General features: G+C 67.5%; 1 protein-coding gene across 1 annotated transcript; it reads right to left on the bottom strand.

The window, feature by feature from the left end:
• Positions 1-179: 179 nt before the first annotated feature.
• Positions 180-26,842, bottom strand: BESB_052040 (uncharacterized protein; the record flags this gene model as incomplete). Its single annotated transcript, XM_029363639.1, has 11 exons — positions 180-389; positions 831-1,691; positions 2,038-2,598; positions 3,083-5,623; positions 6,123-9,608; positions 9,743-10,237; positions 10,675-11,371; positions 11,548-19,762; positions 19,876-20,161; positions 20,670-23,655; positions 23,910-26,842. 11 exons carry the CDS (start codon positions 26,840-26,842, stop codon positions 180-182), a joined length of 23,271 nt encoding a protein of 7,756 aa, XP_029219562.1.
• Positions 26,843-27,787: the final 945 nt, after the last annotated feature.

Raw genomic sequence — 27,787 nt, 5'->3', positions numbered from 1 at the left:
AGTGTTCGGGTGCCGCCCTCGGCGGAGAATACAGCCCCCAGCGGCAAACTGGGAAAGCCAGAAGAGATTTCGACCAGGTACCGCCAGCTCCAACGTGCTGCTGTTGCCGACTGACGGGGGAGGGTGGAAATTGAAAGCAGTCTCGCCGCGCAGGATTCATTCTACATATTTTTTCTCGTCTACAATTTGGTGCCGAAGAGAATGTGCTTCTTGCGCATTTCCGACACGTTCCCCTGCGGGCGCAGCGCCAACAGACTTCCCGCCACCACCTGCCTTCCTCTGCCTCCGCCAGCCGCTCGGGCGCCGCCTTTACTGCGGTCAGCGAACGCGGGTCTCTTGCGCCGCACAATCAAGTCTCGCAACTTGTGACTGATCACGCGGCCTGTCGCCTGAGAGAACAAGGAAGCGAACAGGAAACCGTCTACCATGCGCCTCTGAGGCCTCTCACAGGCAATTACATACGCCGACACATAACGCATACAGATACTTACACAGGACCATGCGCGCACTAAAAAATGCATATTCGCGCATGTGCAGATCAGATGCAAAAATACACATCTACACGCCCACACGAACGCACGCCACACGTACATAAACATGTACATATGAACATATATATATACACAGACACATGCAGGCATACATACATGCATCAATACAAACGTATATACATATATACATTTACACATACATGCATATGGACAGACATGCATACATACAGCTGTAGACATGCTTGCACACAGAGGTGGTGTCGAGAGAGAGGAGGGAGAGTCGAGACCCTTGAAGGCACTGGCTTGATCGGTCGGCGCCCTGCCGGTCCGTGTGCGTACCTGTCTGCCGACGAACCAGATGTATTTGTCAATCATGGCCTTCCAGGTTTTCAGTTTGTCTCTCTGCACAAAGGGCTTAAGCTCGAGAAGCACGTCGTTGAGATTCACCGTGCCCCGGTACCGGACGAGCGCGACGACGGGCGACACGCGCACGTAGCGAATGAAGATGAGCGGAGGCGCCGAAGACAACGCGCCGCCGGCTTGCGGCGCAGGAGCACTCACAGGCACACTCACAAGCACGCTGACTTTACTTGGCTCGCTGGGCCCCACCGCCAGACTCTGCTGGACGCAACCCGCCGCGCCCGCGCCCCCTAGTCCACCAGAGGCCCCACACACAGACAGTCCCATACCCGAGGCGCCTCCTCCGCTGCATGCGGCGCTGCTCAGCCCTGCGACGGATTCACACGCCGAGACGTCGCTGCAGCGCCTGCCTTCTTCCTCGCCGCGCTTCCCTCCGTCGCCGCCCTCGCGAGCCTCCCCCGCGCCCGACTCTCCGTCTGACTCCGGCGCGAGAGGGCGAGCTGCGCCGCGAGGAAGCGGAGGCGCCGCGGCGGAGGCCCTGGAACCGCGAAGTGTCTCTTCGTCCTCCTCCCCGCCCGGCGCGGCTGGCGGCACCCTCACGCCTTGTGGCGACGCGGGCGAGCAGAGGTAAAGGCTGTGCGGCGGCCTGGGGCCGAGTCCGCCTGCATGCGTTTTCTGCCGCAGCCCAGAGGCTCCCGGCAGTGCGTCTTCGCTTGGAGGCAGAAGAGCGAGCGACGCGGAGGAGGACGGCGGAAAGAAAAAGGCGTACAACTGCTCGACGAGGGCGGACGCCAAACGGACGCGCAGCGGATCGATGTGCACAATCAGAGAATCGAACACCTGAAAAATCACATAGCACGTTGCCACCGCGCGGCTGAGTACGTGGAGAGACGACGACCTGAGCTGCAACACTGAATACCCCCTGAATCCTTTCTTTATCCTGCTTTTATCTTCCTCTTCCGGCTCGAACACGATCCTCTGCAACGCACGTTTCGCCCCTTCCGGTCCCCCTTCTTTGACCCCGCTCGCCCATCCTCTGCCAAGATCCTTCGCCCTTCTGTGCCTCAGTCTTTTGCTCGCTGCTCCCTTTTGCACCTTCGCTGATTGCCCCGGGAGTGTCTTCTCTGGAGTTCTGCAGCTCCCTCGCCCCTGGCTCTCTGTGTTTGCGCGTCTCTCTCTATCATACTTGCCAGACGGCGCCTTCGAGTTCCACGAATCGAAAGCTGCAGCGGATGGAGATGGCGTGCGCAGAGACCTTGGAACGCGCCGGCTCGCCGCCCTCGGGGCCTCCGAGGAGCTGCTGCAGCAGCTTTCCTCTCTGCTGCCCCTCCACGTCTGCCTCTTGCTCCCACGCCAGTGCATGCGCTTCCCTGCGCCACGCGGCCCCCATCTCGCGTCGGAGTCTCCGCCCTGCTCGCTCTCTGCGCGCGCCGAATCCCCCGTCGTCTTCCAGGCCTTCGCTTCCCCCCTCGACGAGCGCCGTTCGTCTGCGGCGGCGCCCCTCTCGCTCCGCCTCTCGCCTGCTCGCTTCCGCGGCTCCGAGGCCTGCACCGCGACCCAGAGAGGGAGCGCCCGGTCGCCAGCCGGGGGGGCGCTCGGTTCGCGCCGAGGAGAGCGGGGAGCAGGACACGGGGGAGACTTCGTTCTGCGAGGGCGTCGCGCTGCTCGCGCTTTGCAAGAAGAATGCATTTCGGTACGCCGAGAGATCCAAAAAGAGATCCTGCTCATCGTTCACCGCTGCGCTCGGCTGCCGCACGCACACACAAACCGCACACGCAGAAAAGCGGGGATCATGAGCCAGACGAAGCCGAGACGTGGGCGACTCGCTAAGCTCGCGCGAGCTCTTTTGTTCCGAGCCTCCTGTGAGATGCAAACTCGCAGATGAACCATATACAAGGAAAACAACTCGCTGCAGCTTCCCACGTATTCTCCATAGGCGGCGCAGTTTCCTGCTCCGCCGCGCTCACGGCCTTTTTTCCGCCCTTTGCCTCCCCTTCTGGGCTTCTGGCGAGGATCTCTCTCGCGATCGCCTGCCCCTGTTTCCGCGCGTCTGCCCTTTCCTCGTTGTCACCGCGCGTCGGTTTCCTCTGGATGCGTCTGCCTCTTCTCTCTCGCACGCCACACCGATTCTTTTCAGGCGATTGATCCCCCGGTTTTTCGTTTCCTTCGCCACATCCTTGACGGTTTCTCCCATCGGGGCGCGGGGCTCTGCCTCTGTGCAGAAGACCTACCTGAAGGACGTCGAGGAGAGGAGTGAACACGGGCGAGGCGAGCGTGCCTGGCGGGAAGAGGAGCATGAGGAGTTCGGCTGCAGAGAACGGCGCCTCGAGGGCGTCACAGTCCTCGTCGCCGCTTTCCTCCTCCGCACTGCTTTCCTCCTCTTGTGTCCTCCACTCGCTCCCTTTCGCTTTTCCTGCGAGCGCGCTCTCTGCCTCGAATCTCGCTTCCTCCCCCGCGACGCTCCGGCGGCTGGCTCTCCGCTCTCCCTCCTCGCCCTCTTCGGTCGATTCCTCCCACAAGACCATCTCCTTCACTCTGCTCTGGGGCGCTTCGCCATCGGTCTGGTTCGCAGACTTCTCTCTCGCGCTCTGCGGTGCCCTGTCGCCCTCTCGCGCGCGGTCGCCCTCGACGCCTTGGCCCGCTTCGCTTCCGGGTCGGTTGCAGCAGCCACTGAGGGGCTGCAGCCGCTCGTTTTCTCTCTCGACGCGGCGTTCCGCCTCGCCGCCTTCTGCTGCCCTGCCTGACAGGCGCAGCTTTCTGCGGAGTCTCGCTTTGAGGTCCGCGTGCTCACCTTCCCCCTTGAGGGCCTCCTCAAGCGACGCCACGTCGAGAGCCTCGGGCGACGCGCCGAGCAGCGCGTCTTGTCTGATCTTCGCGCCGCTCTCCAGAGTGCTTTGTCTGTCCAAGTCCCTGCCACCGCGCTTCTTCAGCCGCGCGTCGACCTGGCGCCTGCACCACTGCGCCGCAGCCTCGACAAAGTTTCTGCGGAACTGCGACGAGAGCGAATGAACCGGGGGCCCGCCGACTGCGGTGCTGCGGCGCGAAGCCGACCGGCCTTCCAGCCACACGCCGCCACTTTCGCCCTTCGCCGCTTCTTCGAGTCGCTCGCCCTCCGCGGCCGTCAGCGAGCCAGGCGACGGCGCGCACGCGATCGGCGGCGACGCGCCGCGGCCGCCGCGGTGCTCAAACAGAGCGGGCGCGGAGAGTGGAGGCGACAGCGCCGCAGCGCCGGGGGACGACGAGGATGACGCGGGCGGGCAGGACGAGCTGCGCGGCGAGGAAGAGGAGGACGACGTCGGTGCTTGGGAAGCGACAGGGGCGCATGCCGCTCTGGCGCGGTTGCTGAGCCGAGAGGACGGCGAAGAGAGGAGAGAGGCCAAGAGGTCGCACGCCATCGGCTCCGCAGAGACGACCGATTTCTCACATCGCCTTGGACAAGCCCGCTCGAACCCGAACTCGTCCGCGTCTGCCTGCGTCTCTCCGCCACACCGCGCGCTCTCCCGAGACGCCTCGATGAGCTCTCCGCCGCGCTGCGTGTCCAGCGCGGGGCTCTCCAGGACGATTTCCCCCTCTGCGAGATCTGTCGAGGCGGAGCTTTCTGCGCTGCTCGCTCGGCTGAGGTGGAGGTCGTCCGGCGGGTAGGTTGGCGCGGGCTCTGCCGCGCTGGGCTCGGCCGCGCGTCGATCCCTCTTCTTCCTCAGGTCGCCAAAGCTCAGCAAGCCTTCGCACACGAGCGCCGGGGAAAACAGACTCTTCCCCTCTCGAGGCGGCAGCGCGCCGCTTGGCGGCGGCGAAGGGCTCGGGTCGGGGAAGGCCGTCACGTCCGCGAGGGGCGCTGCTGCCGGCCGCGTGGCGGCTTTTCGCAGCGCGGCGGACTCTGCGGCCTCCCTGCCGAGGGCATCACCGGTGTGCCGCCTGCTCAGGCGACTCAGCAGCGACCTCACTTTCTCCTTCTGTCGGACCATGTGCTGCGCCGCGATCGCAGGAGGGCGGCCGGCGCTCGCCACGCGCTGGCTGCCCTCAGCGGAGACGACGCTGCGCGCCTCGTCATCGTCTTTTCCCCAGGAAGAGGGATCCGGCGAAGAGACGCTCGGGGGCCCCTGGCGGGCGTCGCCCCCGGGAAGGGACAGCGGCGGCGACGGTCGGTCGTCTGCATACGCCTCCGCCGGCGCTGCGGCCTTCTCGGCGCGCTCGACACACGCGCAGGGAGGAGAAGCGGAAGGCCCAGACGACGAAGAAGCTAGCAACCCGAGCTTGGAGAGAGGCGCCGCCGGCGTGGGGAGCGAGGACGAAGGCGACGCGTTCTGCGCGTCTGGGGCGGCGGACTCGGGCCGCGAAGGCGGCAGCTTGACGCCGAGCGGCGGAGACAGGCTGAGCAGCCCGCAGGACGTGGCACCCAAGGCGCCGACGAGGCGATTCTCGACGCCCTTAGACGAGACCGCCGACCGGGCTTGCCCGCTCAACGCCAGCAAGGAAGCGAACGACTGCGAGGACGACGAGGCGGCGTGCGAGGCGCAACCCGACACACCCGAAGACCGCGACCCGTCTGAACCCGCCGACGACGAAGAGAGACGACGCGCTCGAGACGCCCCCCCGGGGGCCTCAGACGGGTCAAGAGGCCCCGAGACCACCCGAGAAGCCCGGACCGCCGACCGACGGAGCGGCGAAGACGCGGGCGGCGGCAACGGGAGATGCAGCGCAAGGCCCGACCACGCCAGGGCTGGCGCCTCGCGCGGAAGCAGCTGAAGGATGCTCCATTCCGCGACGTCGACCTGAACAAGGAGGGCAACGCAGAGACAGACTCGGCGCCAGAGAAGCGTTCACCAGATGCAGGCAGGCAGCGAAAAAAACCGATCAAAACACACCAACCGAGAAGCAGAAGAAAACAGACTCGCCTCTCTCCTCCCTCGGCAGGCCTACTCCGATGGGGTGAGTTTCCTCCTCCGACGCAGCAGCACATGCCGTGACCCGTTCCGCCCCGACTACGTGCAGCCGCACACAGACGTTGACATATACTCTCATAAAACTGTGCAGATAAGCACACACATTTTGTTGACCGCGTGTTCCTGCGCGCATACTTTGCCTATGCGAAACACCTCGGGGGCATGCACCCTAGCGGCTAGACATATTCATAAATATATATACATATACATACATGTATGCATACGTACATGTGAACGCAAACACAGCTGCACACGCAGATCGAGGCTGAGTAGTCATCACGTGTACGGTGCGGGTTCAGGTTGTCTGTTTCTCTCTTGAGCCACAGACCTCGAGGTTGGTGCGGTGTTCTGTGAAGGCCTGAATGGTGCTGGTGGCGGAGACGCGGCGACAGGAGAAGCAGCAGAAGGGGAGGGACCTGGGGCCAGCTAGCAGCGACCAGCAGACTTCGTTGATAAGGAGCTCAGCGAGGAAGAACGTTTTCTCTTCGTCCCCTTCGCCAGCAGAAGTGCTGGCTGTGTGCGTCGAGAGCTCGTCTTGGCTTTTTTCGCTCTCTCCGAGCCCACTGCATCCTCCTTCTTCTCCCCATTCTTCCCCTCCTCTCCGTCCCCTTCCGACGTGCCCAGTCCTGCTTGCGCGCGGGCCTCCTTCTCCCCCGCTCTGCTCGCCTGGCTGATCCTCTTCCGCGTGGAAGTCTGTTTCCTCCTCTGCGCGCCTGGGCTCACCTCGTCTTTCGCGCGCCTCCTCCGCCGCCGCGACGGCCCGCGCAGCCGCCGCCGCGACGCCCTCCCTGCCTCTACGGCCTCTGCCGTCGGCGCTGAAGCACCGCGCGCGCCTGGTGAAGGCCGCACTCTCGAGAGGCGCCCCTCCGCAGCGCGTTTCTGCTCCCGCTTCAGGCTGCTTCCGCAGTGAAGACGGCACATTCGTCGCTCCTTCCCGCGAGAGACCCTCGCGCTGGACTGTGCCAGCGTGCGCCATGCCGTTCGCTCGGGCTTTTTCTTCCTCTTCTTCAGCCTGCAGGTAGGACATCAGCTGCCGCCGGATAGCCGCAGGCCGCAGGACGAGCGCGGCGCGCCGAGGCTGCGGAGGCGCAGCTAGGGCCTGAAGCGCCTGCGGCTTCTCGCGCGGCGCAAGGACTGCCGCACCGCCGCGGTCGCCTTCGCCGTATCCACTCCCCCCGCAGCTGGCTCGCGGAAGGCCGCCGCGAGCTGCAGAAAACGGCGGCGGGGGCGGGGAACACGGGCGCGCGAGGCCTGTGAACGAGGCCGCTTTGCCGTCCCGGTCTGGCCTCAGCCCCGCCCCCGGCATGCTCTCCTCTTCGTCCTCTCTCGTCGTTCCGTCCTCTGCGGCGCTGCTGCATCTGGAGACGAGGCCTTCGTCTTCTTCTCCCTCCTCATCCTCTTCGCTCGAAGACCCTCCTCCGTCTCCTGCGCTGGCTGCGCCCCGCTGTCGCACCTTCTTGGCGCCTTGTCTGGGCTCCTGCCCTCGACCCCTTTTTCGTCCAGGCCTGCCTGCGCGCGTCTCTGCGCTCTCGCCGCCCGCTGCGCACCCGGCGCGGCCTGCCGCACGCGGCGGCGCCGCTGCATCAACCACGGCCACTGCTCCAGCGTTGCCGCCGCGCTCCTTCGCCGCAGCGCCGCGGGCAGACTCTCTTTTGCCGCGCAACCCCGAGACAGAAACGACCGACGAGAGGCCGCCCGTGGCCCCCCGCTTGATGGCGGCAGCTGCTGCCGAGGCTGCGGCGGCAGCCGCGGAGGCGCCGCGTGAGACTTTGATGGAGGAACTGGACGTCAGCAGCAGTTGGCGCTTCTCTGGCCTCTTCTCCACCCCTGGAGCGGAGAGCGCCGGCTGCAGCGGAGCCCCGGAGAGCCCGCCGTCGCCGGGCTTCGCGGAGACGCTCGGCGCCTTCATCGCGACGTGCGACAGCGGCTGCTTCTTCTTGAGGGCGGCGAGCGCGCTCTGGCGCGGACCACACGCCGGCCGAGACGCCTTGCTCAGAACCAGAAACGAGTGCGCGAGGTGCTGCAGCAAAACGCAAACCTCCGAGCTCGACACCAGGAGACAGGTGTGCGCAAACACACGCCCCGAGGACTTCCGGATCGGCAACCCCGTCTCCAGCATCAGCGACACATCCGACAGCCACAGAACCGGCTTCAAAACTGCGTCGTAAGTGCAGCGCGGCCGCGGCGCCGCCCTCCCTGGCGCAGACTGAAGCGCAGAGGCCTGCCTGCCGCGGGGGCCTCTGCGACAAGAAGAGGGCGAGCAGAGAGAAGGCGAAGAGGACAATCCGCTGTCTCGCTCCGGGGACTCCATCTCGTCGTCTTCGTCTTGCTCCCCCTCCCCGGCGTCGCTAGAGAAAGCGACCACCTGCTCAGACGACGCGCGCCAGCGGCCGCGCTTCGAAGAGCCCAGCCCCTGCGCCTCGCCGGCAGCGCCCTCGCTCTCCTCTTCTCGCGAGGCCTTCGGCTCTCCGCGAGTCGACAGCCGCGCCGCCGCGGCGGGCGTGGAGAGCAGCGAGCCGAAGGCCGAGGCCACGCCCCGATTCGCCGAGCCCGGCGGCGAGCCGCCGCGCCGGGTACCTGCCCCAGCAGGGGGCCTGTTGGGGGACGCGTTGGGCGACAGCAGGAAAGGCAGGAAGAGCGAGGGCGGCGAGAGGAAGGCCGGCGGCGCAGAGGACGGCGACTGGGCGCTGGGGGGCGACCAGGAGGGGAAGAAGTGCGAGAGAGGCGTCTCACAGCCACGCGGCTCAGAGGGCTCGCGGCGCGCCATGAGGGCCTTCCGCAGATACTTTGACGGCAGAGAGACGGAGCGACTGCGCGCCGAGAACAAACGCCGTCGCTCCTTCCGTCCTGCACGCGCTTTCCGCCGCCGCCAGGTCTCTCGCGCGGCGGGTCGCTTTACTGCAAACGCGTCGTCTTCCTCCCCGGTGGCGATCATGTCCTGATTCTCATAGCTGGAGGCCTCGGACTGCACGTCGCTTGTCTCTCCTCCGCTGCCGCGGTCGTCGGATTCGTCTTCCCGGGCCGCTGGCCTGTGGGCCCTCGCGTCTCCTCCTCCGCCTTCGACTCGACAGCTCCTCCACTCGCCCTGCCTGCGAGCGAGTCGCTCCACGAGCGCCGCCCCCGACCCGAGGTCTCCGCAGTCCGCCGCCTCACCCCCGCTTCGCCTTCTCCGCTCACCCAAGGTCCCGCCGCCGCGCGGGTCTCGCGCCCACGTCGAGAGAACTGAGCGCTTCGTCCAGCCTCCGTCTTCGTCTGCAGATTGCTCGTCCTCCGTCGCGTCCTCTGCCGTGTGCAGGGCGTCGTAGCTCTGTCCCTCGCAGCCCCGCGCGTACGCGCCCGCGCCCGCGTAGCTGCTGCTGCTGAACAAGATACTCGGCTTCCCCTGCGTCAGAACTGCGCTGCGCGTGCGTCTGAGGCCGCCGGCTCGGTACTTCTCGAGGATCTGCGAGGCGTGGAGTTGCACTTTCTCAAAGGTCGGAGACGAGTGCTGTCGCACGTCGTGCCGCCGCCCCCTTCGCCGTCTGACTCGCTCGACCTCGCCACTCGCCCGCGAAAAGAGACGAGCCGAGCTTCGACGCGCCGCGACGCCCGGAAGCGACGACGCGGAGAAGACGGGGCGACGCGCATTCTTCCGCCGATGCCAATCCGCCACAAAGCGATTCAGGCCGCCCGCTCGCAGCGCACTCGCGCCCAGTTCCTCCCTGCCCGCCGACAAGGACAGCAGCGTCTGCCTCCGCTCCAGGCGTTCCTCGCGCTCGCGTCTCGCCTCCTCGGGGGGCAGGACGGCCCCCTCTCGGCTCCGCCGTCTTGCAAACTCGCGGGAGAGAAGAAGCAAGGCGAAGACGACGCCGCGAGGACTGGAGTCTCGTCCAGGTGAACAAGCGAAAGATCGGGCGAGCGCGCGTCATCCAAAAATGTCGGCGAAGCACGGGATGAAGCTTCCCCTACGCGGAGACGCGCGCCGTTCTCCTCGAGGAAGCCATCTTCCTCATCGCACAGCCGGCTCGCCTCCGCGGGGGACACCGCCGCGCGCTCGTCACCTCCATCCTCGCCTCGCTGAGCTGCGTGCACGGGTAGACTCCCGCGCGTCGTCGCGGCCTCCTCTCGCGCGTCAAAACGCCTCCGCGCAGGCCCCACCTCGTCTTCGCGCGCCAGCCACTGCGTCTGCGCCTCTCGGCGCCTCCCTGCGCAGGAGAGGCTGCTTGACAGGTCTCGCTGCGGGAGGCTCGCCAGGGGGCCCGCCCGGTCGGCGTCCGCGCGGGGCTTCCTGCGCCTGTCCCGCGGGGTTTTCGTCCCGTCGATGTGCCACAGCAGACCGCCGGGAGCCCCGAGCGAAGCGACGGAGCCGCACAGCGGAGAGACGCGGCCCAGGAAATCGACTGAGATTCGCGAGGAGGAAGGAGACGCCCCCGCCGACAGCGATGTCTCTGGGGGTCCGCCAACCTGAGAGAGCGAAGGCACGTAGCGACACAACACAGACTGCAGGGCCGCGCATGCTGCACAGATGTCGCCTCACGTGACCAGGATCACGACGAAGAGAGACGAAGCGCTACGACGGTGCGGAGCTGCGCCACAGGGACAAGCAAATAGAGCACGCAGACCCCGCACAGACGACGAGACACCCCCAGGCGAGAGGCGGACGTTCAAAGCGAACGAGAAGGAAGCGCGACAGGCAGCGGCCGGGGGGTGAAGACAGCACAGACACACGCGGACACGAGGACCCAGAGGAAAACTCGCGAGGTGCGCGGTGACGTGGCTACCCACTCCCCCACGTTCCCCCCAGAGGCGGCCGTGCGGCAGACAAAAGGAAGCGTTTCGTGGATGTCCATCCAAGTGCGGCGCGCGCCGCTCAGCTGACGGCGCTACGCAAACAGGTTTACCTCGATGCGGCACTGCGCGGCGACGCGCACAGTTGAGAGAACGAGCTGAGCCGCGGTTCGTCCTCGGAGGCCGCGGCGCAGGTCGTCGAGCGCCACTTCTTCTGCGAGCGCCTCCCGCGCCTCGTCTTCGCTGAGGGGGAAGAAACCAGGTCTGCGCCCCGGGCCGGCGCCGCCTGCGCTGTCTTCTGCGGCGCCCCCCCGCCGCCCCCCCGCGGCCCACATCATGCGGGCGAGGGAGACAGCCCCCGCCGCCGGGGCCTCGACGGGCGCGGCGAACAGCCAGCTGTGGCGCGGCAGAGGCTGGCGGAGGAAGGAGAGCGCCGCGGAGGCGGAAGGCGAGGAGCGCGGAGGGACGGCGAGACGGCCGGCGGCCTTCACGTCCTCAGAAGCGAGACAGGACGACAGAGCGAGGGCTCCCTTCGCCGCGGGGGACCGAGCTGGGCAAGGAGAGCAGCTCGAAGCCTCCAGCGGCCGCCCGAAGACGTCGGTTTTTCGCCGCGCATCCCGAGCTTGGACATCTGAAGCCCCACCAGAATGGCTGTAGAAAGCGGCTTCGCATGCGCCGGCGCCAGCCGCTATCGCGGCTCCAGGGAAGGGAGCATCGAAAGGCATGAACAACGGCGAGGGCGTCGGCAGCAGCGGCTCCGTCAACAGACCCCAACTCCCCTCTCGCGTCTCGCGCCTGGAAGCACCCTGGCTGGGAGAAACAGCGAACGCATATTCCTTCTTGTCTTTCCCTGCCGCCGGCAGCGGCAAGGTCTCCTCGAGGGGGGAGGCCCCCAACGAGCGCCGCGTCTCCGCCCCGCGAGGCAGGAGACCCGCGCCCCGTTGAGCCGAGGCTCTTTCGCTGCCTTCTCGTCCTGGGTCTCGCACTTGGCCTCCCCCCTCTCCCTCTCCTTCCACCGCCGTGCCGTCAACTGCCTCCTCCGCAGCTTCGTCCCCCCCCTTGTTTCTTCTGCGGCTGCTCTGTTTCCTCCGCAGGTCTCGTCTCCTCCCTCCATGCCGGGGCCTGCGTGCAGGCAGCCGCCGCTCCTGCGTGGGATCCGGCTTATCGGCGAGGCATGCGCGAGCCACGAGGCCGCAAGGACTTTCTTGTAGGGCAGCAGAAGCGGCGCCACGTCGGCGTGCACAGCTTCCTGGCGCAGCTGACCAGGCAGCAGCAGCGGCGGAGGCGCGGGAAGCGCGAGGCAGCTTCCTCGGGCGTCGTCGCGTTCCCCGTCCTCCGCTGACGACGCGCCCGCATAGTCTGCACGCCCCGCCTGAGACGCAAACAGCCACGCGGACGCAGAGAGGAATGAGCTGCCTGCAGCCCGCAAGAAGACGTCTGGCGGCAGGTGGAGCAGATCGTCATCCACGACGAAGGGGAAACCGGACGCGAAGGGAAGTCGCTCCAGCGAGATGTGCGGAAAGGCGAAGGCCGGCGAGGAGGACGAGAAGCACGACGGCGGCGGTGAGGCGAAGGCACTCGACGAGAAAGACGCCTGCGAGCCGCCCGCCGCGGCTTCGGCCGTCCGCGGACGCGGCAGAGACGGGGAGGAAACTGCACCTGCCGTTCTGGCGAGGGGAAGGAGAGACAGCGGCGACGGCGACGCCCCACGGGCGGCCGCGATGCAGTGGACATTCGCCTGCGGACGGAGACAAAGGAGCGTCACGTCGAGGACAAAGAGCGCGGGAGGTGCGCCCTTCGCAGCTCCTCTGTCGGCTGGTTTCGAGCGAGAGAGACAGGGAATGATCCTGCCAGTGAAGCGCTTGCGCGGCACCGCCTTCTCGCCTCGCCGTCCGCAGGAAGCGAGGCTTCCAGCGGCGCCTGCCCCCCCGCCGCCATCCACGGCCGCCTGCTTCAAGGACGCGAGTCGCGCCTGGCTGGTCAGATCTTTCACTTGCTCGCAGAAGGGGAGGAGGAGTGCGCGGCAGGCGTCGGTGAGGAGAACGAGGTGGCGAATGCAGACGAGTGTGGAGGGCGAGATGAGCACCGAGGGAGCGCTCACCACGCAAAAGAGATTGAGTTGCGGACGCGCCGCACGCGATACCGCACCTGATGAAGCCTTTGAGCGCGTCCTGCTGGGAGCCGCCCACCCCCGCCGCGTCTCCTCCCCTGCGTCTCGCCCTCTCCCGCGCCGCGGGCCTTTGCTCTCCTCTCCCTCGTCTTCATCTCTGCACGCGCTGCTGCCCCTGTCCTCCCTCGTGTGTCTGCTGCTTCTTGAGTGCGCGTCCCGCCGTTTTTTCCGCCGCGCTGTCTCCCGCGCCGCGTCGCGCGCTTCCGCTTCTTCTTCTTGAAGGACCTCGAAGCGCACCCCCGGGAGTCGCAGGCAGGGCAGCACGAGCGCCTGCGGCTGCGGAACTGGCGGCGGCAGGCGGACGCCGCAGAGAAGCGCGAGCGCTGCCGGCGAGATGCGCCCGATGGCTGCCGCGCGCCGGCTGCCTCCGCACCAGTGAGGCTCCGCTTCGGCCGCGCCCTCGGCGCCGCCGGCTCGCTCGTCATCCCACAGAAATCTGCCCTCTCCGTCGCCGCGCCAGCCTCTCACGGGCTCGCCCCCCGGCCCCCGGAGACTCCAGCGCGAGACGCCGAGGCAGTAAGGCGGGCGGCGGGCCTCGCGCGCCGCCCGCCGCGCCTTCCGCCCGCCGCCACTCACCCCCCCCCCCGGGGCCTCCGCGAAGGGCGAAGAGGGCAGCCCCGCCGGAGGCGGCGCCCTGTCGGGGAGTGCTGCGCAGCCGGTCGAAGGCCAGCTGGTGGAGTCAAGGGCGAAGCGCGCGGCGGCGGGACTTCTCGGGAACGGAGGCGCGAAGTCGCTCCCTGGGGGACAGGCCTCGCGCGCCGGCGACGCACATATGGCTGGCGAGGAGAGGTCGCTTGCGCTCAGGGCGCCGGGAGTGCCGCGGCGGTCGACAGCCGCCGCAGCACAGGCGGGCGGCTGATGGGGAGCTAGCGAGCGACATGACTCGGCGGGGAGGTGCGGGTGCGCGTGGGGGGGGAGGAGGCCGTCGCCGGCGCCTGGGGCTGGAGGGAACGCGCCAAACAACGAGGACGACGCCGAGACAGCCGCGCAGGACGAGGCAGCGACGGCTGCGGTGCGGGCTTCTCGGCGCCCGCCGACGGACGCGGATGTGTAGCGCGAACGCGGGGGAAGGCAGAGAGGCGGTGAGGCCGGAGCCGCAGGACACTCGAAGCCGAAGAAGGCCTGGCGGACGACCAGCACGCATCGCCGGCTGTTGAACGCTGCGGGCGCCTCTTCACTCGAAAAAGGAGAGAGCGGCGTGACCAGCCACGAGGCCTCGCGCCCGCGATGGCGACGCATAGGGCCGGGACCGACGGCAGAGCGAGCCCGCGACTGGGCGCGACCCGCGGAACATTCTCTGCCGCCCCCCTCCTCTCTCTGCTTTTGGCCTTCTGAACCGTCTCTTCCGTCCGCAACGGGATCGAGTGCACCTGCTGCGCTCGCGGCGTCACTCGTGAATGAGGAGCTCGTTGCGACGTCGTCGTCCTCCTCAGTCCTCTCCGCTGACCGCCGCCTCAAGCTCGTGTGCGTGTGCTCCCCCCCCTCGTTGCGGCCTCGTCTGTTGTCGCACTCGCTGTCTTCTGTCGACGCACTTCCTCCCGCGAGACAGTCCTGTGAAGGACTTCTGGCTCCGCGCCCTCGGCATGCTTCGCTGCGCTCGCCGCTGCTGCTACACCCGCTGCCGCTGCTCCATGCGGCGTCCTCTTCTTCCTCCTCAGCCCACCGGCGGAGGCCCTGAAACCATGGGCGCCGCGTGGAGGCGTTCCCGCTGCGGTCGCGCGGCTGGGGCCGCTCTGTCACCTCGCGGCGCTGTATTCTCCGCCGCCAGGCTTCCCCGCCTGGGGGTGTCGACTCCTCGTCGTACGACGACGCCGACCGCCCCGAGCCTCGCCTGTCGCCGGCGTACAGATGCTTGCTTCGCCCTTTCAGCCTCCTCGCGCCCTTCAGCTCACTCGCGTCGCCGCATTTCAGCTTTCGAAACGTCCGCCGTCGCGCGCGCGCGTTGCCCTCTTCGTCTAGGATCTCCCACGCGTGAGGCACCTCTCGCCGGTCTCCGGTCTCGCTTTCCCGAAGCTCCCGGGCGCTGCTCGCGTCCCGCTGAGAGAGAAAGCCGTTCCTTCCCCGCGCTGAGCAGAGGGGCGCTTCTGCGCGAGCCCGTCTCTCGGCGTCTGTCCACTTCTTCGTCGAGGCTGTGCTCGCCGGTGCGTCGCTGTCTTCTGAGAAAGCGCCGCCTGCTCCACGCGACGTCGACGAGGATAGCGACGCACGCGAAGCTCGCGCCTCCTCTTCTGAAACGCCGCCCCGAGGGGAGCAGAACGCGCGACAGGACGACGGTGAAGAGATAAAGCCGATTCGAATCGTGTCGCGATACTCGACAGCGGCGAGACATCCACGCGCGAGATCGAATTTTCCGTGGAGGTCGGAGGCAGCCAGATGCAGGAAGATCTCTGCCGTCAGGTTCTCTTGGAGACATCGCGAGAGCGCATCCAAAGCCGAGAACTCATCCTTGGCGGGCGACGCCTCGCGCGCGACTTGTGCCTGAAATCGCTGCAGCTGGCGCACGAGCTGCTGCTGCGCGGCGCGCGTCCCTACCAGTTGAAGCAGCAGAGCCACGTGCTCGGGTAGGCAGTTCACAGTGAGGCGAAAAGAAGAGGCGGCGACAGCGGGCTGGGCAGCCCTCCGCGACGCCTCCGCGTGCCTCTGCGCCTCTAAGTCGGTGCCTGAATCCCGCAGAGAGCCTCGTGTCTCCTGTACGGTCTCCGTGCCCGCCGCCGCCCTTGCCTGTTTCTCCTCCTTCGGCGAGGGAGCCCAGCCGTGGACGGCGGCCCGCCGCGAGGTCGCGGCTCCAACTGTCTCTTCGGGCTCGGAAGCGCGCACGCCCTTCACCTGCGCCTGCAGCGACAGGCGAAGGTGTCGCCGGCGCGGAAGCGGCAGCGCGCGAGAGGACGGCGAGGCAGACAAGCCCTCGCCCGGTCGAGACGGCGACGCTTCGCGGCCTCCGAGGCGCTCCCTCCCGCCTGCTCCTCCCGCGAAAACGTCAGCCCACGCGTAAGGAAGCCCTTTCTCGGGCTGCGAGAGGAGCGAGGGCGGTCCCGAAGGCGCCGCCGCACCGTCGGAGGCCACAGCGAGGCGCGGGGCTGCATCGGGTGCACAGAGCTGCGCCGCGAGAGACGCGTCGAGTTGGGCGAGGTGAACGAGCAGCGGCATCGCACGAGACGCCCCCCCCGCAGACGCGCTGGAAGAAAGAGGCCCCGGCGCATGCATCGCTGCCTCGTCGCCTGCGGTCGCGGCGAGCCTCTGCGGCAGCGCTGGCGTCGGCGTCTCGCCTGCAGTCGTCATCATAGTTGTGACCTGCAGCCCTTCGCGGAGGCTGAAGCGTGTTTCCAGCGTCGCCGAGAGCAGCTGCTCGCGGGCGCTGCCCGCGAGCGCTGCCCTCCTCTGCAGCCTCCCTGCGGCGCGCAGCCGCTTCTCCGCGCGCCTGCTCCCGGCGTCTTTCTCCAGCGCCGCGTCTGCCACCGCGCCTCCCCCAACGCCTCGCCGGGGAGGTGTCGCTGCTTCCTCCTCCGTTGACTCTTGCTTGGCGCCTCGAAGCCCTGGTGGCCATACGAGCTGCATCCGCGCGCTCGCCGCAGCCTGCGGCAGAGAGACGCGCAGCACGGGGACTCGGTGCAGCTCGCAGCGAATCTCCGCCCCCGCCGCCAGAGAGACGTCCAGCAGCACCGTCTGCGTGAGGCGCCGCGCTGCAGCGGCCGCCTGCGAGGCCTGCAGCGCCGTTGCCTTCGCTCGCGCGCGCTCCCCCTCCTCACGCGCCGCCCGCGCCCACGCCGCACCGAAGAGAACTTCGCACGGAAGTGCCGAACGCGACAGCGAAGCAGGAGGTGCGGGCGCATAGAGCGCCGCGGCAGGAAGCAGAGGCGCGGACGCAACGGCGAGTTCGGTCGCCGCGACAATCCGCGCGTGGCGACGCGCCTCCAGCTCTCTGTCGCGGTAGGCGGCCGCTTCTCGCTGAGCGACCCCGAGCAGCCTGCGGGCCTCTGCGGAGGCCGAGGCGCCCCAGAGGCTCTGGAGAATGCGGAGCGACGCCACGGTCGCGGCTCCAGTCTCGAGGAGACTCGCGCAGCACCGAGCTTGCAGCCCACCCTCGCAGTCGACGGCGAGCGCAAGAATCTCCAGCGCCTCCGTGTCGCTGTGCCCTGTCGCGGGCACGGTCGACGCCAATCTGGAGTCGCAGCCGACTGACGCGATTTGCGCCACAGCAGAGCCCGTGGAGGGCAAACATACCGTGGAGGAAGAGGACGGGATGACGCCAGAGGAGAGACACTGCCCGGAGTGAGGAGGCGCGTTGTCTCCCCGACCCAAGGTAGGGCCTCGGTATGAGCCGCGAGCACCCAGTCGACGGAGCCCCTGCTGCTTTGCAAACGCGCAGTGAAGCCGCGAAGCCTGAAACATCCACGCCGGCGAAGCAGTCACGCCCATGTGCGGCTCAGCCTCGCCGTCCTTCCTCGCAGCAGCGACCTGCTCACAAACAGAGGACTCGGCCGCCGCTGTGTCGCGCGGGGCGCCACCTGCGTTCCTCTCGGCTCGCGACCCGCCTGGCTCACGCGCGGGGCGGGGTCTCGACTCGCTCGCCTTCGCATACCTCGCTTCGCCCTGAGGCTGCGTCCAGAAAGCTGTGGGGGACGGCGAGGGTGGGCTGAACGTCGTCGGCGAAGGAGAGAATAAAAGAAGACGAAGATCGTCTATGTCCACCTGAGTCACGAGGGACGGGCGCGCGAATGACGGCGCACCTGAGTCCGGCGGCGCCTCAGCTCCTCCCAACCTCCAGGCTTGACTCTGGAGAGAAGACGCGAAGTCTGCGTCGCAGCTGCCAGCTGTGGAGCAGGACACAGGCCGCGCGGTCCCGCCGCGCGCGTGCAACTCTTCCGCCGCCTCCCCACGCGCCTCACGAGCACACGGCAACGAAAAGAGACAGGGAGAGAGCGAGCCGCCCGGCTCCTTCTTCTGCCCCCTCGAGAGGTCGCTTCTCCCTCTCGCCGCTGCGGCTGCTGCAGCCCGAGGGCAGCCCCCGGACCCGAGCGAAGCCCCGTGGAGGTCGGCCGACTGAGGCGCGGCGGAGCCGCCTAAGGACGCAGGCGAGGCGGGAGCGACAGCGGCCGCGGCTGCCGTGCGAAGGAGATACGCGCAGCCCGGCGTGTGTTCGTCGAGGAAGCCGACGGACGCAGAGGAGACGCCAAACAGCAGCAGCGGCGGACACACCCGCGGCCAGACGCTCTGCTGCGGCGAGTAAGCAAGAAAGCAAGAAGAACCCGGAGGCGATGCAGGAGGAAGCGGAGGCGACCGCCCCACGCACACAGTAGCAGACCTGGAGGACGCGACCGTGGCGTTCAGGGCCTTCGCCTCCTCAGCGGCCTCGGAGACACGCAGCTGCCGGATTGCTGCCTGCATCGCAGGCAGAATGACCAGCGGCGGAAGGAGGAGAAAAAGATCGGCGCCAGTGACGACCCCGCGCTCCGCTGCGGGGAGAGCCCAGCGCCTCTCTCTCTCTGCGGCGAGCGCGCGCTCTGCGTGCAAGTCCTCGAATGCGCACATGGGCGAGGAGGCGGAGCCGGCGGAAGGACGCCGAGCGGAGAAGTGCACCCCGAGAGAAGAGGGCGCGAGGACGGTGACCTGGAAGTCGCGAAACACGAGCTCGACTGCAGTGGGCGGCGACGACGGAGACCGGCGCTGCCCCTCGGGAAGCGCCCGCGCGCGAGCACCCTCAAACAGAGCCGCAACGGCCGCCTCGAGGCTGCCCGCCGCGGCCGCGGCTGCGGGGGACTCCCCCCGCGGCGAGGCGAACGAAGCCATGGAGTCTGCGCAGAGGGTGCAGGAAGGACCCGAAAACAGCCAGGACGCCTCTGCCGTGGATGCAGACGCGCATCCCGCCTCTGGGGGGCAGCAGGCCTCGGCGCCCGCGTCAGCTGGCGGCTGCTCGCCGCAGGGCGCAGACGAGAGCGCCGATCGTGCCGACCGCGCCGGAGACGCAGAGAAGGACGAGAGACCCGAGGGGTGAAAAAGAACGGGGAAGAACGACGGCGCGCCGGCTCCACGCGAGGCAGACGCCGCGAGAGCCGCGAGCGCAAGGTGGCCGTGCTGCGCCTGCGAGAATCGGCTGTTGAGGAGCCACGCCGCATGCATCGTGCGCAGAATGCCTAGCGCGGGGCTGGCGACCGCTTCAAGCAGGTGCGAGAAAAGAGAGCGATCCTCGGCGTCCGGACCCCCCACACACGCCCCAGAAGACACGCGGGCACTCGGAAGCCCCGGCGGAGGCAGACAGATTTCGCAGCCGATGATCCACACACACACACGCTGCTGCTGCCAGGCGACCGCCGACGCACCGCGGGAGCCGGCGTCCTCTCTAGCACTCCCCCGCCGAGGGGCTGACGCTGCGCAGCCAGCCGAAGCATGCAGAGGACACACAGCGGAAGACGGTGAGGAAAGACGACCCACCAACGTAGCAAGCTCTGAGGAAGGCTGCGGAGAGGACTCGGGCGCCTCACCGGAGACTGGAGCGTCGCGTGTCCGCCCCGCGGCATCCCCGCCAACATCTGAAGGCTCCACGGCGGCTGGCGGAATCGCAGAACGCGGAGACGCAGGCGTCGCGCGGCGGCAATCCGAGGCTGGAGGCTGACTGGGGGCGAGTTCAGGGTTCGAGGGCGGCAGGCCGCTCTCGGGGCGCGGTCGCCGGCTCGCGCCGCGGGGCGCCGGAGCGTGGTGCGGCTGCAGGCTGAGGCCTTTTGGCGGCCTCCGCAGCTGCACAGACACGCGGACCGTCGCGCACTTGAGGAGAGGAGGCAGAGGCAGAACCTCGTATGTGACGCAGGGCGAAAAGCCGCTCTTCAGGCGCGAAGACCCGTTTTTCGACTTGAGCGCGCCGCGGACGTCGGGCGCTGCTGGCGCCTCGACATGCGGGTGAACAGACTTTTTCTCGCGCCCGGGTCCAGCGGAGCCGCCGGCGAAGCTGCGCAGCGCGTTCTTCGTCGAGGCGGCTCCTCTCTCCGCAGCGCCTGCGCATGTGGGGCGAGGCGAAGGCCCCGCCGGAGACGGCGCGGCTGCAGAGGCAACCGAGACGAAGCGGATGAGAGGCGCGCTCACAGCCACGTCCACGCGAGGGCGGAGGATGCGGGGGGGGCGGCAGCGGCGAGAGGAGACAAACACGACGAACCGGGAGAGGGCACGGACTGAGGAAACAGGTCGCCCGCATGCGAGGTCTGCGCGCAGGACGGGGAGAGGGCGGCAGGGGCGGCATAGGCGGAGGAGGAAGCCGAGACGCACGGCGAGGCAGTGATAGACGAAGAGCGCGAGAGAGCCGACGCAGAGGGCATTCGAGACGGCTGGATGTTGATCAGAACGCGCTCGGCGGACAGCGCCAGCCGTGACGCGAGAAGGACGTCGATGTCGCAGACGCGGACCGACACCAGCGGCTCCGCGCCTGCGGCAGTCGGCACATCCTGAAAACAAATCGCACGCGACACGCCCACGCAGCGTGGAAGCCAATCCCGCAAGCGTGCGCACATGCAAGTATATCAGACGCGGCTAAGAGCCAGAAGACCCGCAGAAGCCGCCTGCGCGTTGATGAGACAGATCAAGAGAAGACGAAAAGCTGAAGCCACAAAGAAGGACATTCCCAGAAGACAGAACACCGTCAGAAATGAGGCCATCGGGCTCGCCACACACAAAACAAGCCCGCAGGTGCCTGTGAGAGACACGCAGCCGGCGGACCCCCGGCGAGCGAAAGACGCCAGAAGAGGCTTTTCCTCAGCCTTCCTCGCAGCCACGCTTTTCACTCATCCTCGGCACAAAGCGCCTTAGCCCGCGTGGTTCAAAGGCTCTCCGGCGCAGTCCAGTGCCTCTCTCTTCGAGGCCTTCAAGCGCCCTGCTCCCGCTCTGCAGGCGCCCGCGATCGGGAATGACCTTGAGGCAGGGACGGCAGCGCCAACGCTTGGTGCCTGGGCTCACCGTCTTCAGCTTAGCGAGGCGGTGAGTCATCATGTCGAATTGCGCCGCGCCGAGGAGACTCTGCAGCGGCAGCAGCAGCTCCTCACAGAGGCGCCCGCGAACCGAGCTCAGCTGGACAGAGACGCCGCGAGGCGCTTGCGGGAGAGAGATGAGCAGAGCGGCGCAGTCGACGACCGAGCGCCACTCCCGCTCTGCGCCCGAAGCAGGCGAGGCGTCGCTGGCCTCCGGGGCTGCAGGCCCTTCCCTCGGCCTCCTTTGCGCCTGTCTCGGCGGAAACATGCGACCCCCCGCCTTCAAGGGGACGTCGCCTGAGCCAAGCAGTCGCCCCTGACACACAAAGGGCTCAAAGCGCGTCACGCGCGCCTCGCGCCCATCAACGGCTCCGCCGCCCTCCTCCCTGCGCGCGGCGGAGGCCCGCGGGGCTTCCGTGCCGGCCCGCGGCTCGGCGGCAGCCCCCGCGGCAGCGGTCGGGGTTTCGCGGCTGTCTGGGTTGCCGTTGTGTTTCTTCTCCGCCGTTTCCTGCGGGAGCTGGGGAGCGAGCACCGCGGGGACGGCGCGCAGAGGCAGGGCGGCGATGACGGTGGCTGCTGCCACATCTGAGGCGTGGACGACGAGCACGTTGCTCACTAGACGCAGGACGCCTGCGCGGGGCTCTAGCGGCTCTGCGTCTCCTCCTCGCCGGTCTCTCCCAGCCGTGTGGTTGCCGCCCGCCGCGTCTGTGCGTCCCCCCCCCGCGTCCTCCTGCGGCGACTCTTCGCGAGTCCCGGGCGCGGGCTCCCCGCAACGCGCGGAGACCGCGGAGGAGGCCGGAGCGGCCTCGGACGACGAGGCAGCGCGAGGAGTCGACGCGGCGGACTCAGAGGACGGCGGAGAAGAAGGCAGAGGTGTGACTGGAGAGAAGATGCACACGTTGAAGAACCGCGCGTGGAACGACTGTCTGCACCGGACCTCGAAGGCGGGCAGGTCTTCCTCAGCGTCGAGGAGGGTCGACAGGGATGCGTCGCTCTGCACCGGATTCGCGAAAGGAGCGACTTCGTGCAGGAAAGGCTTTCGAAGCGCCGACGCTTTCGCGCTGTGTTCTTCCTCTTGATGAAAGTCGGCCTTCAGCCTGTCCCCCCCGCTCTCTGGCTCCGCCTCTTCAGCGCCGCCCTCTGCTGCGGGGCTCTTCGGGCTCCTCGCTTCCACGCCTGGCCTCGAGGGTTTCGCATCTCGCGGCGCCGAGGCTTCTTCTCCGTGACCCAGAGTCTGCCTTGCCTCGCTCGCCTCGTGTCGCTCGCTGCGACGCGGGGAGAGCAGGCTACCGGGCGCCGCCGCCTGTCCTTCGCTCTCCGGGGGATCGCGCCGTCCGTGCTCCTTCACCGCGACCACGCGCTCGGCAGTCGGCTGCGGCGTGACCGCGCTGGGGCTCGTGCCCGTGCTCCGTTTCTTCGCCCGCAACGCGGCGCCCGGGGGAGCCCTGCAGTCGGTGGGCGGCGCCAGTCGGAGCTTCGCATTCTTCTTCTGCAGCACCCAGGTGGTCTTGAGGTGGAGGAGAAGCATCAGCCAGTACAAGAGGCCCTTCTCGACCCACAGGAGCCAGCCGGCGGCAGCTGTCAGGCGCACGTTCTGCCGCCAGCTGGGCTTCTGCTGCGTGCTGCCTTCCATCCGCAGCCCGGCGAGCTCCCCAATCACGCGCACCGCCGCGCTTCGGCCGCGGAGCACTGCGGCGTGCAGCAGCTCGACGCGCGACCCCCCGCCGCAGGACGGCGTCGGCGGCGGGGGCAGGCGGCAGTCGCTCGAGGACGTCCCGCCGAGCGCCTGGGGTGGGTGGCGGGGAGCGGCGGGCGAAGCCCAGCGCGACGCCGGCGCGTCCGTCTGCTGCTCGGGCGCGCCGGCGTCGCGCTGGGCTTCCCCCAGTCCCGGGGGCGGAGGCGCGGGCAGCGGCACACGCGGGGCCTCCACAGAGGCGAGGCACAGCCGCGCGTAGAGGGCCGTCGCGGCGTACCGGACGCGCCTGCGCACGAGGAGTCGCGGCGCACGCCACGGGGGGCCTTCCAGCCCGCCGTCGTCTGGCCCCGCGACGGTCCCCGCTTCCTCCTCTTCGAGCGCCTCGTCCTCGCTCGCGTCTTCCGCGCGGGGGCGGTCTCGGCCTCCGCTCGCTGGTTGGCGGCGCAGAGCCGCCGCGCGTGAGAACGGCGACCCTGAGCTGCGTCGGCGCGCCGCGCTGCGCGCGCTCAAGCCGCCTCCGCTGCCTCTCCACGCGGCGAGGCCTCCAAGGGACTGCACTGAGCTCTGCAGACCGCCCCAGAAAGCCCGAGGGCCGCTCCGCTCTAGCGCCGGGAGATACCCGTCGGCGTTTCTGCCCCACACCGCCAGCCGCTCCTCTTCCTCCCCGTGCTGCTGCAACAGGACCCGCGGGCAGATCAGCACATGCGCCTTCTCCACGCCGAGCTGCACGGAAACCTGCGACGCCTCCAGCAGGAGTGCGCAGGCCGCAGACCGCTCGAACACCTGAACGACCGCGCGCGACACCGAGACGGTCACGGGCAGCTCGCGCGTCTCCAAGTCGACTTCTTCTTCGTCTGGGTCTGTCTCAGCCTCCTCGTCGCCCTCCGCCGCGGCCAACTCCTCGGCTCTCTCCCCTCGGAGCTCGCCCGCGCCTTCTTCCAGCTGTTCGAGGGAGCATCCTCCGCGTCGACTGCGGGCGGCACCCGGCAGCTGCGCCGCATGCCCTGCCCCCGCTGCGGCACCAGCCACGGCAGCCTGCGGCGCCTGACGGCCGTCCAGAGCGCGGAGCTGGTACGAGGCGACGCATGCCCAGTAAAGGTGAAAGAGACGCCCGACTTGGTTCAGGTGGGCGTTCAGCAGGAGATCCGAAGAGAACGCGACGCGCACGCCACGCACAGAACACACCGACCACGGCTTCTTGCGGCTCCGCCGTCGGAGAGTCGCCGCGATGTCTTCCCGCTGCAGCAGCTGAGGTGCGACGCGGGCGTCTCGCGCCGCACTGCGAGAAGGAGAGGAGGCGAACGCGCGCGAGAAGACCGCCGAATTGCCTCGACTGGAGATGGCTGTGTCGAAGCACACGCCGATGTCAATTGCGGTGGTGACGAACAGCGGAGGGAAAACAGTTGCGGCGGAAGCGACCGCGGCGGCCAACTCGCGGCACAGGAGGGACGAGGAGACGGGAGACCGGGGACAGAGCGGAAAAGCGGATGGGGCCTTCAGGGGAGACGGGCGGAAAGCAGAGGGGGGGCAGACCCATCCGACATCCACGAAGACTGGAGCAGAGAGAAGCCTCGGCCTTCGGCGGGGTCAGGGCTGCCCAGCGAGGCGGGAGAGAGAAGCCTCTGAAACGACGCAGCGCGCTCGCTGCTCTTCGTGCCAGTAGACGCAGAAGACAGCCCAGCCAGAAGCGTCGAGGCGGACGCTCCGTAGTGATGCGTGTAGAACGAAAGGAAAGACCCCAGACACCCGAGGCCGGGCGACGCGGAGGCCTGCTGCACGGTGTCTGCTAGCTCGTCTGCGGCTCCATGCGCCTGGAGCGGCGCCGGCGGGTGGTCGTCGTGCCCAGGTCTGCGGCCTCCTGCTCGCAGGCTCGCGCACCCTTTCTCTGCCTCCGCACGCAGACAGGGGAAGGCCGTGGCGAGGAAGCGGGGGAGAGGGTTGACGCAGCTCGCCACGTCGCTAGGCAGCAGTCGCGGAAAGTCAGTGGACGGATGGAGCACGTGGGCTGCCGCTCGCTTCTTCACCGCCAAGTCGACAAAGACGGCGGCAAACTCTCCTCCGGGCAGCACCACCAGGTCTTCCACAGCGAGGACAAAGCACGCGGAAATCGAGGCGTGCGGCTGGGCGGAAGCCAAGTCGCTCGGGACCCCACACGACGAGGCAGGAGGCAGCGCGAGGGAGGCTGGCGACAGAGCTCGACACGGGACCCGGCGGCGCTCAGCGCGGCGCCGCCAAGCCCCTGTGGTACGTGACGCGTCAGACGGGGAGACAGGGCGGGCGTCGGCGCAACCTCCTGAGGAGGCTTCTTCCGCTTCCGCAAACTGAGAAGCCGTCGCGGGGGAGGTAGACCGCGCGTGAGTCACCAGCGGGTCTCGGTGCGCTCCCCGCTTTGCGCAGGCCGACGACGCGCAAAACGGAGAGGAAAACGCCAGACGCTCGCTCAGATGGAAGCCTTCCTCGCGCTCGTGTTTGCGGCGCTCTCGCTCCTCTTCCGACTCGTCGTAGGACGCAGAAACGAGGATACTGAGCTGGAAACGAGACACGCGCAAGGCGCACGAACGAGCGACCACGTGAACGATACAGAGAACCAAAACAGACTGAAAGAGGCTAGCCGGGGGGACGGCGGACGCATCGGGCGGCGATGGACGCCGACGGACTCGGGGGGACAGCGGGGATGGCGCGGCACGAGGTGACTCGGCAGCGGATGCAGACTGCAGGCGTCGTACACTCTGCGACAAGGGGGAGGCATAACGTGGAGCGCGTCGGGGCCCCGTCCTTCCGCCGTCTCGGCTTCCTTGCCTGGCAGCTTCCAACGCGGATCCTCGTCTGGCTCTTTGCTTTCCCTCCGTCCTCGCCTCGTCACTGTCGGCCGCGCCGCCGCCGAGCGGGCCCCCCCCCGACATGCGACCTGCGCCCTTGGGAGAGAAAAGCAGATGCACGCCGTCCGCGCGAGATCGAACTGGCTGCGAACACAGAAAAGAGTTTTCGTAGGCCGCGGCGCTCGTTGGAGACTGCGGCTGGCTCGACGGGAGGGTCAGTGTCTCCTCGCGGCTGGCGTGCGCGTCAGGTTCCGCCTGCGTGTAGCTGGAAGGCGTCTCGCACGGCGAGCCGGGAGCATTCGAAGAAGATGCAGCGACGGGCGACGACGCGGGGATGGAGACAGAACGCGAGTCTGCGGAGTCGCGTCCTTGCTCCACCCGCCGAGAGGACGTGACGCCCTCCCGGCCGTCGCCGGACGGCACCCTGGTGCTCGCCGCCGCGGTCCGCGGATCCGCCGTTCGGACGCGGCCTCCACTGTGCTTGGCTTCCTCTCGGCTCCGCTGCGTCTCCACGTCGTCTCTCGATGCAGCGCGCACGTGCGGCATCGAGGCGCTGCGAGTCGCGCACTCGCTCGGGGCCTCGCCATCCCGCCCGACAGCCACGTGGAGACCGATGCTGCTGCATTCAAGCGACAAACGAAGAGTCCAGCGGCAGTCTGCGTTCTTCCGCGCGGGGTCGCCCCCTGACGCGCCAGCGGCCGGACAGGAGGGCAACTGCATGCGAGGGTCACTGACGGGGCTTTGCGCCTCGTCAGCCCTCGGTTGACAGAGAAGAGTTCGCACGTGGTCGATGTGACCATGAATCCACGCGGGAAGAGAAGCAAGAAGAGGTGAACCAACCTGGGGACAAAGCAACTCGATAGCTCGACGGCATCGATCGTTCACAGAACGAACAACGTGGCTTTTCCAGCCCGGTGAGACGAGGCGGTTCTTCCTCAGACGAGCGGCCGACCACGGATGAGCGTCGGGAATGTATCGAAGACGGAGTTTCACATCGTCGATATCGATCCGGGCGCTAGGAAGAAACAAAGAACAGTCAGCCGTGGCGGACTTTGGATCCGCAGACACACATGTGCCGCCATCGTTCGTGGCTAGCTCCCGCGCCGGGCTCCTTTGAGGCCGTGGAAAGCTCTGACTGCGTGTCGTAGGAGCAATATACGATTCTCCATAGCCAGTGCATGCCCCGCGAGAAGGCGCCTCTGTCAGTCTCCTATACTCGCCACCATCGGTGCTTCTCCGCTCCAGCAGCAGGGAGACATCTGCAAAGCGCAGGAAGCCTGCGCACCTAACGGAGGTGACCGTAAGGAACCATTCATCGTCGTCCGCATCTTTGGAGCCCGCCTGCAGGTCGTCCGCAGCAGAGGAGTGTATTCCCTCTGAGGAGACGCCACTAACAAAACCGCGGGCAATCGGGGCGGGGGCGCCTTCCTGTGACAACCCAGGAGCTTCTTCGACGTCGCCAGACCCGTTTGCTGCTCCAGAGTCTGCAGCCGCATGCATGAGCCAGAGCAGCTTGCGCTTCCCCGCTTTGGAAAGAGGGAAGCGGCGAATGAGCGACGGAAGGAGCAGAGACAGGAGAAACGGCACGATAAGAAATGCCACAGAGAAGAAGAGGAGACACGTTTGAAACAGCCCGAGCAGTGTCATTTTGTCTTCATTTTCGAAAAGACCCTACGGAAACCTCGAAACCTCGATTTCTCCTCTTTGTTCGGTGGCACCACGGCGTGTGTAAAGCCGCGGGAATCACGACCATACCACCATGATTGTCTCATGAACTGCTGCTGAATGGGCGGCGCGCACGTGCCGGAAGCAAACAGCGAGTCGGCTCCGTAGACACGTTTTTCACTCCATGAGCACCACAAAGTCGGGTCCCTTGAGTCATTTCGCGCAGATACAAAAGAGACAGACAGATCATTTGCACAGTGGCGCTGCGCTAAGGTCGGTTTGTACGATAGGAGTCACTGGTGGCAAGCAGACGACGTTACAGCAAATTGCAGCACATGTGGGTGAGAGAAGGCATTCAGCTTGCTCAGCTGCACTACTTCAGGTCGCGTGTCGTTGGCCTGGCTCAAAATCAGTGGAACGAAGGTAGACGAAGTGCTACTCGGTGCCATCTGCTCATGCCGTCTTCGCGCGGCGACACGCCGTGCAACTGCGAGAGTGCCGTCAATGCACATACAGACTGTAGGACGCAGAAAGAGGTTGCCGTAGGGAAGAAAAATCACGCTGTGTGGCGTAGACTGTTGGCAGGATTATACGTGAAGCACTGGAAAGTGGGCGATACAAGCCGGTTCCGCGCCAGAGAAAAGTCGGGGACGACGAACCCTGAGGAAAGCAAACGCGCGCTGTGTCTGGGCACCAGGCCAAGGACACCAAGTCAAAAGCCGATCCGCAGTTCGTGGTAGATGGGACTTGACCGCCTCAGAGTATTGCTCTATCTCACCGCGAAACCACCGGAATGCAGGGAAACTGCAACTTGAATACTTGCCGACCCTGCGCCCGGATGTCTGAGTCTCCAAAAAGCTGACGCTGCATGCCGCGACCGCCGCATATACGTCACCGTGACTGGCGGGTACCATCTCTCGCCAATAA

This window comes from Besnoitia besnoiti, chromosome IV (genome assembly GCF_002563875.1).
Source record: "Besnoitia besnoiti strain Bb-Ger1 chromosome IV, whole genome shotgun sequence".
In the NCBI taxonomy this organism is placed as follows: domain Eukaryota; phylum Apicomplexa; class Conoidasida; order Eucoccidiorida; family Sarcocystidae; genus Besnoitia; species Besnoitia besnoiti.
This window is presented reverse-complemented; position numbering and strand designations above follow the sequence as displayed.